Source organism: Pinus tabuliformis, chromosome Q (assembly GCF_031772625.1).
Source record: "Pinus tabuliformis cultivar Carrire ecotype Pingquan chromosome Q, CPIR1, whole genome shotgun sequence".
Taxonomy (NCBI): Eukaryota; Viridiplantae; Streptophyta; class Pinopsida; order Pinales; family Pinaceae; genus Pinus; species Pinus tabuliformis.
Window position 1 is genome coordinate 1000441112 of NC_142296.1, and position 13221 is coordinate 1000454332.

Genomic DNA, 13221 nt, shown 5'->3' on the forward strand with positions numbered 1-13221 from the left:
TAGAAAATACCATCCGGGAAATATTAGAAATGGGCCACATTAGACCTAGCTCTAGTCCCTTTGCCTCATTGGTCTTGGTAAAAAAGAAGGATGGCACACGAACACTTTGAATTTTTGGTCATGTCGTTTGGGCTAATCAACGCCCCTCGCCACGTTCCAATCCTGTATGAACAATATCTTTAGCAAGCAGCTAAGGAAGTTTTTATTATTATTCTTTGACGACCTTCTCATTGACAGCAAAACATAGGATGATCATTTGGGGCATTTGGATACAATTTTGAGCATTATGCAGGAGCAGTTTCTATATGCCAAAGCATAAAAGTGCGAGTTTGGGTTGACGAAGATTCTTTATTTGGGACACATAATCAACACAAAGGGAGTACAGGTGCATCAAGAAAGGATTCAAGCAATATTGGATTGGCCTACACCCAAGAACCTGACAGAATTGCGAGGATTCATCGAAATTTGCAATTATTACCGATAGTTTGTCAAAAGTTTCTCTCAGCTAAGCACACCCTTGACAAATCTAACCAAAAAGGGGGCATTCAGGTGGACAGGTGAATTCGACAAGACATTTAACAAGCTCAAAGAAGTGATGAGATCATGTCCTATGTTGGCCTCCCCTGACTTTAGTCAGCCATTTATATTGGAGTGTGATGCTTCAGGAGAAGGCATAGGGGCTGTCTTAATGCAAAAGTGTCACCCTATCACATTCTAAATTCGGAAGCTTCAGGACACATAGAAGCTTTATTCCATATATGACAAGCGATGCCGGTTATCATGCATGTGCTGGCAAAGTTCAGGGAATATTTGGTAGGAAACAGGTTCATAATCAGGACATACCACAACATCTTGTGTCATTCCTGGGGCAAAGGGACCTGAATGAGCAACATTAGAAATGGGTTTGCAAGATCCAAGCTTATGATTTTGATATTGAGTATGTAAAGGGAAAGAAGAATATTGTGGCCGATGCACCTTCTAAAAGACCAACAACATGTGCCCTCATGGAACTTGCTGAAGATTGGAAGGCTCGCCTTTCAGCGGAGTATGCTAAGAATCAGTTTGTTTGCGCAATTATCGACCGAATCATCGAAGACAACATGTACAAACTAGTTGACGGGGTTATTTATTATAAGGACAAAATATACATGGTTCTTGGGTCCGCACTCAAGGAGAATATTTTGAAGATCACACCTGAAATTCCATCGGCTAGACATTAGGGTTTTTTCAAGATGTACCAACAAATTCGGGAAGAGTTTTCTTCAAAGGGTCTGAAGAAAGATGTGATGAAATGCATCAAGGAAAGCATGACATTCAACAGAATAAGGTCGAGCATACACATCTTGCAGGTCTTCTCCGACCTCTACCTATTCTTGAACAAAAATAGGAGAGCATCTCAATGGATTTCATTACAGGGTTGCCCAAAGTGCAAGGTAAAGATTGCATTTACACTGTGGTTGACACATTGACCAAATTCGCACGTTTCTTTCAATCTCATTTGAATATTCGGCCATACAAGTAGTGGAACTGTTTTTCTGAGAGGTCTTCAAACTGCATGGACTGCCAAAGAATATAGTTAGTGATCACGACAATAAGTTTATGGGTGCTTTTTGGCAGGAACTCTTCAGGCTAGTTATCATCTGTAGATAGATGGTTAGACAGCGATCGTAAATAAATGGATTGAAGGGTAGCTACACAACTATGTGATGGGTCAACAAAAGGCATGCATCAAGTGGTTGTACCTTGGGGAGTATTGTTACAACACCACCTACCACTTATCCATTAGGATGTCACCATTCAGAGCGTTATATGGGTATAATGCACCATCCTTTATTGACATGGCTTTTGGAGACAACAAAGCACCTATTGCTAAGGATTGGATACAGGAAAGTCAGGAAAACATGCAGGTTTCTCAGAATCGATAAAAGTTGTACGCAGATAGACATCAGACAAAACACAGTTTTGAGATAGGAGACCTTGCCTTATTGAGATTGCAACCCTATCGATAGTCTACCCTTAAGAAGAGTGGCGCTGAAAAGCTGAAGCCTAGGTTCCATGGGTCATACAAAGTCATCCAAAAGGTTGGCAAAGTGGCTTATGAGTTAAAACTTTCGAGAGATAGTAGAATCCATAATGTATTTCATGTGTCGTGCCTCAAGAAGGTCGTGGGGTAGCAAGTCACCATATTTGTTGAACCGCAGCCCTTAGACGAAGAAGGTCAACTAGAGTTAATTCCAAAGATTATCATGGCTGTGCCGGAAAAGAAGTTAAGAGGAAGAGTAGTTCTAAAATACCTTATCAGGTGGAAGAATTTGCCAGAGAAGGATGTGACATGGGAAGGGGAACGTATTTTGCAACACCCGAATTTGCAATTGCTCGAGGGCAAGAAATTTCAGGCAGGGGGGACTGTAATGTCCTCTACGAATTGAGGACGAATGGGATGAAGTAGCGTATCAATCCTCGTAGGATATATTCCTCCAAAAAAGGGAAAAACCCTAAAAATTCCCACTACTAGGCAAGTTTTGGGGCAGCTGGGCGAAGAAACCCAAAATTGGGGCTTGGAGTAAAGATTACTCAATCATTTTAGAAGAAGTGTCCCTCTAAGAAATTTATAATTGTGAAACGGATGAATTTTTTTTGGATCATCAAGTGGGAATTAGCTTTGAAGGTTTTAAGACCTCTCTCTCTTTGGTTAATTTCGTTGGTGAAAGATTCCACCCTAGTTGACATTTTCATTTTTTTCCTCTCTGGTATTGGCACAATAATTCTATCTCAGGCATCAAGTTTTGTGAAGGTTTAATCATTGTTTTGGACCACGAACAAGTAATGGTCAATCTCTGTTTGGGTAGTGAAGCTCTCTGAGACCCTAGCTCTTGATTCTGGGCACAACAAAAGGCAGCTAGCTCTTGATTCTGGGCACAACAAAAGGCAGCAGAGTTCTTGTTGAGGATAATCTCTTGATTTGGGTACAACAAAGGTGCGCGAGGGTTTCCTATGAATTTTTGCTCTGGCGCAGCGTTAGCTCTGAAGGTAGCGAAATTTATGGTGGGGCTGAGCTTTGTCTGGCACAGGGGTGCCATTTCCTGTAGCTCGTAATCACTCTTTTTGGGTCGTCAAGTAACTGAGGCATTAATAACGTGCAATTTGTGGAAGCCTACCAAGTTTGTATGCCGAGGACAGACGTCGATCTGTGGACGACACCTTCTGTGTATAAGAACGTCTGCTAGCACTCGTGGAAAGGTCTACCTGTGACGCGAATCTCCTTTGAAGCTTGCAATCCTGCCACGGGGAGGTCCTAACGAAATTGAGATCACCGGTCCCAGCGAGGATAGCATCGATAGTAGATATTGTGGGTCAGTCGACTAGTTAGAAGTCGGCGTGTTAAAAATTATCTTGGTTATCATACAAATTATTTTATATCTGTGGGTATTCGTAACTTTGTGGGTCTGTGTTTTGTACATTTGTGGGCATTTGTGACTTTGTGGGACCGCTGTTTTCTTTTAAAAAAATTTGGACTTGACAGAATTAATGTTTGGTTGAATGTTTCATTGTGCTGTGGTTATATAAAATTCTGATTTTTACTGCATTATTGAGAAATTCTATTATCGAAAAAAAAAAATTCTTTAATGGTAGTGACTGAAGGAAAAGATTGGAAAAACCCTAGTGTGTAAAGAAACCTAGGGCAGAATTATCATAGCACTCTACATGTTCCTATTCTAATTGTTCATATTCCCTTTTATTTATATTTACAGATTATTTGCTCAATCTCAAGGATTAGGTGTCTAACACTAACCCTTCATCAGAAACAGAGGATCAGATTTATGAAGTCTCTTCATGATGAAGCATCCTTAACAACTTCCATTCCTGGAGGAGAACAAACTTTATTCTGGATTTCTTCTCTAGCCACTGAGGGGAGAGTTGTTTCCTCAACTGGTACTTCTGGACAGTGTGTACTAACCTTCTCAGAATCTGTTTTTTGCTGTTTTTATTTATGCTGATTACCTTTATCAGCAGGCATTGGTTGCTCAGGGGATTGCCTGCTTTTTGGTTTTAGCATGGTCCCCCATTTTCCTCAGAGGTTGAGATCATGCATGCGGACAAGGGTTCTGTAGATGTCCTGTTTGTTCACGGATCTGGCACTGAAATGTTGTATTTTCATAATCCAAGACCAGAGTGAATCTATCCACTGGAACAGATCTGACAAGGGAGGCCAACAACACCATTAAATCTTCATATCATCACTTTTGAGGCAATTATTAGGTGGAGTTTGGTGACCTACTGTGTTGAAACCTCCAACAGTGGCACCTCTTGTGATTTCTTCACGATATATGCAATAGGCATAGGAGAGATTGAAGCAGCTGGAGTGACATCTCACAATTTTTTCCAAGTTTAGTGAATCCACTGGTACAGATCTGATGAGGGAGGCTAATAACCATTAAATCGGCATATGATCGTATTTGAGGCATATTAAGTGGAGTTTGGTGACATCCTGTGCTGAAACCTCCAACAGTGGCATCTCTTCTGATTTGTACATGATATATGAACTAGGCATAGGAGAGATTGAGGCAGGCGTAGTGGGTGGTTTGTTGCTGACCATATCCTTAAAGGAAACTGCTTTGGATGATGAAGCCACACATTTGCCCACTGCTCCTCCACATAGGCATAAAACCAAAATGAGTGTGGAACCCTTGCATATCCTGTTCTCTGATAACAGAGCATGATCCTTGATTTGTATCCCTGCAAACAGAAGCCACTGCCTGTGCTCCAGTTTTCGCGTTAAATCTGCCACAGAATCTCCTGATTGCACCCACAGAGTCAAAGTTTTCCTGAGGGCAATTTGATAATAATTTGAAAGCATACTTGATGAACAGCCATTTCTTCAAACACTTGGACTGATCCTCAAACATTGGAAATATGATCCTCTGGAGACATCTTTCCTGACAGAACCTTGCCAGATATAATAATAAATATCCACACCAGCAGTTTGTGTATATTTATCATATTTTACCTCCCAAACCTCATTTTCAGAAAGAGACCCTGTAATCAGTCTGCTGAATGATCCAATACCTGCAAATGGAATGAGTCCTTCTTGTTGCTTAAGGTGCTGTTGCGCAAAATCTAGCAGGCCTTGGAGAGGGAAACCCTACATGGCATAAACTAGACTAAGAGATGGCAATGGGGTAGTGGCCCACTGTCACCACGGCCAAAACCCCTTGCTCTTTACGGACTTTCACTGATGGGAAGAGTCCCGATAGGAAAGAGATCACTTATGATAGGTATTCTAAGGTCAAGGTGTGAAATGATCTCACTAGGAGTTCTTTAAGAAGGACACAATTTAGGTTCAAGGCTCCACAAGGAGAAACTTTGTTTTTTATGAGACTTAGGAAAGGAGGCACAAGACCTAGGGTTTCATAAATTTGATGAGTGTTGGAGTATCCACAGGTCAAGGCAAAGAGAAATGGTTTCCTACAACAATGTATACCAGCTATCCGAAGGCTCATGAAACCTTTCAAGAAAGCCTTTAATTTGAGGCAAGGAAAACTAGGGTATCCAGAGGTCAAGGAAAATTCAAAAGAGAAAAGGTTTCCTACGATGTATACCAGCTATGCAAGGGCTCATGAAACTTTTCAAGAAAGCCCTTAAAGTTGAAGCAAGGAAAACTAGGGTTCCCCTCTTAGGCAAACAACTAGGGCAAAAATGTTTATAGATAAAATTAAAATGGATGCCCACCAAAATGATTTATTTTGTGGAAAAGACTATCCCCTTGATGTTTAGGCTCTCCAACCACCAAAACTCTACTTGCCTAGGGATTTGCACCAAGTCCTAGCTTCCTAGCTTGGCTTGAAAGGGCTGAATGAGAGAAAGATGGGAAAAAAATAGAGTTTGATCACCAACCAATTGGACCAGTCCCTTGTCCCTTGGGAATATGGAGTCTAAGATGAGAATGATTAGCCAAAATTGTTCCCAAGGAGGCTGAGATTTGATACCCTATCAACGAAATTTCAAGCATTTACGTATGTAATGGAACAATGGATTTTCATGGGAGAGCTTCTAGGGGTTCACCAATAGGACAATTCATTACATGTTATGTATGAGTAATGCATGCAATATTTATCTAGATAGCAATTAAAGTAATCTTCAACAAATTAGGATACAATTTAGCGTAACCTAGAATCAATACATTAGACATTCAAAAATGGATATTCAACAATTGAGAGCACTTACAAGATAACATGCAAGATTTCTACCCATTAGACCAAAGAATAGCTCCAAAGAATATCTAAGATCATCTCCAAATATCAAAATGCATCCAAAGATCTCAAAACATCCACAAGAAAACAAGTTTGAATTCCTCTAGTGAGGCCGAAATTCTAAAGGTGTGATGATGATCCAATAAAATGACATGTTCTCTAATTTATATGAGGCATACAATTGCCTATTTTAGCCTACAAGCCCCTCAAATAATGGGCAAACTAAAAGCAAGGTCACAAGCCGACCTTATAGCTTTTGATGAAATGGAATAATCTCCAAACAAGAGCGCTGAAATGCTGATGTCATGCTAGAAAGAGCCCTCCTAGGTCTTGTGTTGAGGGCAAATGGTGCCAAGACATGTTTAGAGGCCCTCTAAAATCACCATCTAGGGGTTGGTCCCTAGATTTCTGTCAAAATCGTCTCGTGGACCCCAATTTTGGGTTTGGGGCACAAAATGGGTCTCGTGGTGGTGTGAAAGCTTTATTTTGCTCCAATGTTGAGGGCATTGAAGATGGTGTTGGCCCTCCCATGTCTCAAGGCATGCGCCAAACCTCATATGGGCCCTAAATCAACTGGTTGACCCTGTAGTACTGCTAAGTTGGTTGGGGGCATGCTGATCCAGATGCATCATCCCATAAATGAAATAGGGCAAAGTGAAAGGACTTTGTGGGTGTTGAAGGTGCCCATGGATACAATTGATGCTATACAACTGTCTAGAGTACCATGGCTCTCAACGCATCACCTGTGGGTATCAAATATGTCCCTCTGGAGGGTCTGTACACTAGTTAAGTTGCCCAGACCTATAGATGGAACTGCCTATCAATTACACACAATATCCAATGCTACTTTCATCATTAAGTGCATTAATCATTATTGCATATATGTAAACCAAGCTTGAAAGAAATGGGAAAATTAACACTTCATATAAGGTTTCTCTTCCAAAACTGGGGCCTTAGTGATGTAATGGTGCTACCTCCCTATGTAGGAATGGTTAATAGACGATCCTATTAGGTGATCTCAACCCCCAAAGGGAAGTGACATGTCCTTGGTCCACCCTTCAATCGATAAATGCCTTGTGAATAATGATGGAACAAAGGGGAAAAACTTCATGGCCAAGTGCGATGGTCAAAGGGATTGACTATGATGGAGAACCTCATCTTGGGTGTATAAATGTGAGGAGAGAACAATCATGGATGCATGAGTTACCTCGACCTTTGTTTTTCCACCCCTCTAGTTGTCTTTTACTTTTTCTTGTTTTTTCTTTGTATTACTTCTCGTAGCTCAAGGAATGAGAGCTTGCTTTGTATGATGTATAACAATTATTACCCCCTTTAGGATGGGGCAGTTCATTGCCCATCTGGGTTTGGGACATGCAAAGGTTCCTTGTCTAAATATGTGATAGAGAAACATTGGCCCAGGAGTTGGGTGTGGCCATATGAGTGAGGTAGAGCTCATGCTTGGCTTTTCCCCATGTGCTAATTTGCAAGTCCTGACCATCTTTTGCATTTTTGTTTTTTCTTTTGTTTTTCTTGTGGACATCATATGCTCTTTATGTTTCTTTTAGCTGCATCAACCTCCCAGGGAACATTTCCAGGCCCTACCTAGGTATGAGGATATGTGGGTGCCAAATCCTAATGAACCAGTGGTTAGTTGAACCCGAATAATGGAGGTGGAATAGGGGATTGTAATGTAAGATGGGAAGTGGTAAGTATGGAAAAAGGAGAGATGGGGCTATGCTATCTCAATCATGGCTTTGCAAGTAGTGCCCCTTCCGTACCCGTTGGGCCATTATGGGAGGTCCCATTGGACTAGGATTGAAAATTAACCACCCATTTAAGGTGAGGGAACAAGATCACAGCCAAGACCCTTCTTTCTTCCAGGTTATCCCATAATCCATGTCAAAATGCTCAAATACAAACAAGCATAAGACATGATTGCAAAATGAGTAAAGTACCTTTTGATCAGACGCCCACCTTCCAACATGTGCTTTTGGCAAATGGGCAAGGAAACATGACTGATGCAAGTGGCGAAGATATGAATGGCATGTCACATCGGCCACTAGTGGCTCTTAGGGGCTGCCAACTGGAAGAGACAAATAGGTGAAAAGTTTCTCCTAGACTCTAGTGGTCACCCAATTTTGGTGGGATTACTGAACCGAAAGAGCCTTCTGCCACAAAAATATGTTCTCTTGATGAATGGACATCAATGGAATGTATGACTCAAGTGGTATTCTATGTGGTAATCCCACCAAGCCATTTGATGGGATATTGTAAAAAGGGGCATGGGGCTTTCTGTGTTCCTACCACTATGGCAGTGATGGACTCCAGAGGAAAAGCTCAGCAGCTAGTAAGAAAGCGGACCCCAGATATCCGGGGCACATGAGTGATGCCTCTGACCTTCAACCCTCTTAACCAGATTGATCTTCTAGATTTTTCCAGCACTAAAGTATTCGTACTCGAAGTTGGTCATGTTGGAAATGAGGAAGGAGAAAAGTATGAGAAGGAAAAAGAAATGGGGTTGGATCCTTTGGCTTTAAACACCATAGTGACAAACTACCACTGCACAGCAAAGGTGGAGGCAGCCGAACCCTCCAAATCATTGGGATACTATTCTGTCTTCCATTTACCCCCCGAAGACTTGCAGATGAATGTGTAAACGACCATTCTCTGCTTGATGTGAACCACAAACCTCTTAAATTCAGACTGAAACTAATGGTGGGCATTTTATGCTAGAGGGGATGCCATGGAGGCAACAATGATAGTCTGGGTTGTTATTGCTGTGCAAAACCCTAGTTTCAATCTCTCCAATTGTACAATTTTTTCCAGTACTTTCCAACCTACTTAAAGACCTAAGGAATTAGTAAAATGAAAAAGATAGGATGTGGTGTTCTTGTTCTTATCCATAAGTTCAATAAAATATATTCTATAATCTTTTGCAAAACAGTGGAGTTAAATTTCCAAATCAAGCAGTTGTAAGAAATAGTATGGTAAACATTCAACCATAATAAGCAGACATGATAGTGTGGAGAAAATGTGATGTTATATTGAACTGCAGCAAACGTACACCACAAGGCTAACTGAAGGTAGGGTGCCCATGTACGTATCACTCTCCAAAGTACATCATCTCTTGTTGGAGAAGATAAATTAGCACTACCTTTAAGTATTAATCATTTCTGTTTAGCTGTGGTTTTTCTCTGACAAACATTGTAATAGATAGATTTACATTGTAGTATTCATTTATGGCGCTGATCATTTTTTGATTGATTGCTATTTTAATATTTTTGTTTCTATTTTTCCTCTTGGGCTATCAAAGAAAGAAATGAAACATTGCTTTCAATTCTTGTTATCTTGAAGTAAGGTTTGCTTACTGTACATAATGCCCATCTCTTTTTCAGGCTCACTGTGAAGCTGCTTCCTTTACGATTACATCTTGACCAGAGCCAGCTTGACTTTTTTATTAAATTTTTTTCTCAAAAAGCATCGTCTTTGGCTCTACAAGGAGATTTATCTGGTGATAGACAATGTTCTAGCAGTGTTTCTGATGATGCTCCATATTCCAAGGAGCTTAGTGCAGCAGAGGAGGGCCTCCTTCCATTCTTTCAGGTAATACTGGTACTTGCTTATGAAAATGTCTAGTAATGTTTCTGTTGTTTTTTAAATGTTTAATTTGGTTAAAGATGTTCAGAAAATCTACTTGCATTGCTCTCTGGAATAGGAAGAATGGCAAGATTATAGAAGTTCAGTAGATAGAAGACCTTCAAGTAAACGTCTCAACATGGATAAAAACAGATATTTATATCTGGTTAAAATAATGAAGGGAAAGTATACCACTCAAAATAAACTGTATGGTAGTTTTCTAAGTTATATATTGTGAAGTTGTCATTGCTTGATATTCAGAATCAAGGGAACTTGTCACTACAGACAAGTTTTTAGGAGAGTGATTATCCCTTTTTGAAATAAGTTTCACTTGTTATTTGTTGCTCAGTAGAAAACTTGATTTGTTGCCCAACTTATGTCACTAAATCTGTAAGCTTTCGTTGCAAGTCTAAGCTCTACAATAGTGATTTAATAACACTGGTTCAAAAGCTTCTTGAGTAAGTACTGTTTTTTAATGATATTAACTAAACCATACTTTGGATAGAGATATATGATCCTCAAGCTTCTGGTTTTAAGCATTTCTTATGTAGGTTACATTGAATTTACCTGAGTTCCAAGATAGACTGAAATCAGGTTTTTTATTTCTTTCCAGAAATGTGAAATATATCCGGTGACCATCCATGTGAACTATGTTCCTCGTCGAGTGGATTTGGTTGCACTACGAGGGGGCAATTATGCTGAGCTTCTCAATCTAGTTTCCTGGAAGGTATGTGTCTTATAGCACGCTCGTTTGTTTTTTTTTGTACTCTTTTTGCTTTATGGCGCCTTGTCAACAAAATACTTGAGTTTATATGCTTTCCTCTTGTGAGATCCTCAAGAATGTAAGTTAAAGCATGCTGATGTTACAAAAATAATGATTATCAGATAAGGCCCTTAAATAATAGTGGCTTCAGTAAAGAGAGAAGTTTTGATTTTGATGTACCACAAAAAGGTAAATGTCAAAATAAAGATTCAAAGAAGCAGTAAACACACACACAGTTAATATGTATGATATGTACTATATGAAAGGAGTTCACATCAAATTATGCGCCAGAAATATTATATTTTGGTCTCCAGAGTCCAAAGTTCATTTCTATTTTTTTTGGAAATCAACATGGAATTGAGAAATTCCTTTCTCAGAGGATAACAAAGTCTCCTGGCCTTGTAATGTATGAACGTTCAAGCATAGCTGTCAATATTAATCATCCTTTATTGAAAACAGAATGTGAATGCTATTTTTAACTAACTCATTTTCAAATTTATTTGGAATAGCAGCTAAAAAAGTTTGATTCTTTGCAAGTAATTGTAAGATGCCTGATGAGAGTTTTGTTTGTTCTCCAATAGAATCATTATGTTGGTTTTGTTGTGATGGCTCTTCACCGTCAAGATTTTAATGGGCCTATTCCTTTTGCATTAGAGGGTAGTTCACGCTTTCCTTGAGGATATTTTGGTTTCTTCTTTTGAGGTCCCATGCAAGTGTATTTGGATGTGTATCCTTTATCTGAGTCCAGACTGAATATGTAATATTCTTGGTGGTTTCTGGCATTAAATTTTGCTGCAATGCTTAGGTAAGGGCTATATGAAGGCCCGCTATGTCATGGGGCACTAGGAATTCCACCCATGCAGGAAATGCAAGGTTGCAAACTTCGTAAACAAGAAATCATGCACCAGAAAAACATTTGCAAGATTGTAATTTTTGTTAAAGATAGGTCTCCAGATTACTATTTAAGCTTAGTATTAAATTTGCAAATGGAGAATTGTGAAGCCTAACACTGATATTTTCCCCAGGGCATTGATTTGCATTTGAAAGGTGTTGAGACTGGTGGAATTTCTGGTTGGAGTGGTGTTTCAGAGATTGTTGTTGGGAAATGGCTGGAAGATATTTCTCAGAACCAGGTAATCTCTCCCTTCCTTTGGTACAGGAGGAATATTCACTAAGTGGAGTCTCAACTTTATTGTTACAGTAGTTTAATTGTTTTTAGAGTTGAGTACTCATAAATTAATATTTTACTCTGATTAAGGCTGTTTTGATATTGCTTGAGAGTTTTAGGCTTTCTTATGCTCATCAACTAAGATGTATTGGATGGCTATATTATAATGAATGATTTTTAAATGCAGGTTCATAAGCTGCTAATAGGGGCTGCTCCAATCCGGTCTTTAGTTGCACTTGGTCGTGGTGCTGCTAAATTGTTTTCTCTTCCAGCTGAGCATTATAAAAAAGATCGCCGTTTACTGAAGGGCTTGCAGAAAGGTTTAGTGCAATATGCTGCGACCTTGGATTTCATTCCACTAGCATGACTCTGAATCTCTTGCTTTTTTTCTGTTTTATAAATAAGTTTTTATATTAAAAAGTTCCATGTAATCCTCTCTTTTAGCACATGCTAGTAGATTTTTTATTCACATGTCTAAGGAACTATTTTTATTTTTTATTTCTAAAGTGTCTTTGTAAATTTTTTTTTTTTTCCTAAGGAAATTCTTGTGGGGAAATCAATATTATCGGAACTGGACTGGAACAGGCCGGTCTGACCGTTTGGGTCACTGGTCTGATGGTGGCCAAGAACTGGAAAAGGCTGGTTTGGTATCGAACTGTCTGGTTTTATACAATGCAACCAAGGACTCTTCGAATGCAACTTTTTTTTAAAGAAAACAATAATTTATGACTGGGGCAGCCTAATATTCAACCCTAATGCCCTTCTAATGCTATGTAATCAATGGTAATGTTAAATTCTAGGGCCTGTTTGCACCTGAAACTACACCATGGCAAATGGCACAAAGCTAATCTAAATGAATGAAATTTCTGCCTGCAAACATAGAAGAAATGTGCCTTCACTGGTCACTACAGATTCTCCTCTCCTTTCACACTGATGCGTGCCAATTATAGGGGGTTGTCCCTGATTTGCTGTTCGCAGTGCTTGAAATTTGCAAATTTAAAACAGAGTGAAAACAACAACATAAACAGTTAATGACAGCCACTAATGTTAAAATTTAACCTACAAGTTAGTTTTCTCTTGTGGAAATTTCGTTAAATAGTTAGCCAATACTCTGATTTCAGCCTCCAATAAAAACTCCACAATCAATGCATTAACTTAAACAAATCTAATCTGATTTTAATGAGCTGAAATACACATGACTAAATTTGATTTTTTAACAGCTGAAAATGAACAGTAAACACCACACATTTGACTCACAGGATTTTGGACAAAGCCCCTGGAAAAATCCTGAAGGGAAAACCAGTGAGAAGAGGAATTTTATTAAAGAGCTCTCAGAAATTTTACAGCAGAAATTTCCAGCCAAACTGTACTTGTTGGATTTCTGTAGCTATGGTCGGTCTTCA

At 39.4% G+C, this 13221-nt stretch overlaps 1 protein-coding gene across 3 annotated transcripts in view; it reads left to right on the forward strand.

Moving 5' to 3' along the window:
• Positions 1-13221, forward strand: part of ATG2 (autophagy 2) — a 98779-nt gene that overhangs the window by 26546 nt on the left and 59012 nt on the right. For all 3 annotated transcript variants that reach the window (XR_016249448.1, XR_016249447.1, XM_089385652.1), the window contains exons 7-10: positions 9647-9854; positions 10501-10614; positions 11676-11783; positions 12006-12138. Coding sequence is in view for 1 of the 3 variants with exons in the window: in XM_089385652.1 (XP_089241778.1) it covers positions 9647-9854; positions 10501-10614; positions 11676-11783; positions 12006-12138 (563 nt within the window). In the remaining 2 variants the exon portion in view is untranslated. The remainder of the gene's footprint in view (positions 1-9646; positions 9855-10500; positions 10615-11675; positions 11784-12005; positions 12139-13221) is intronic.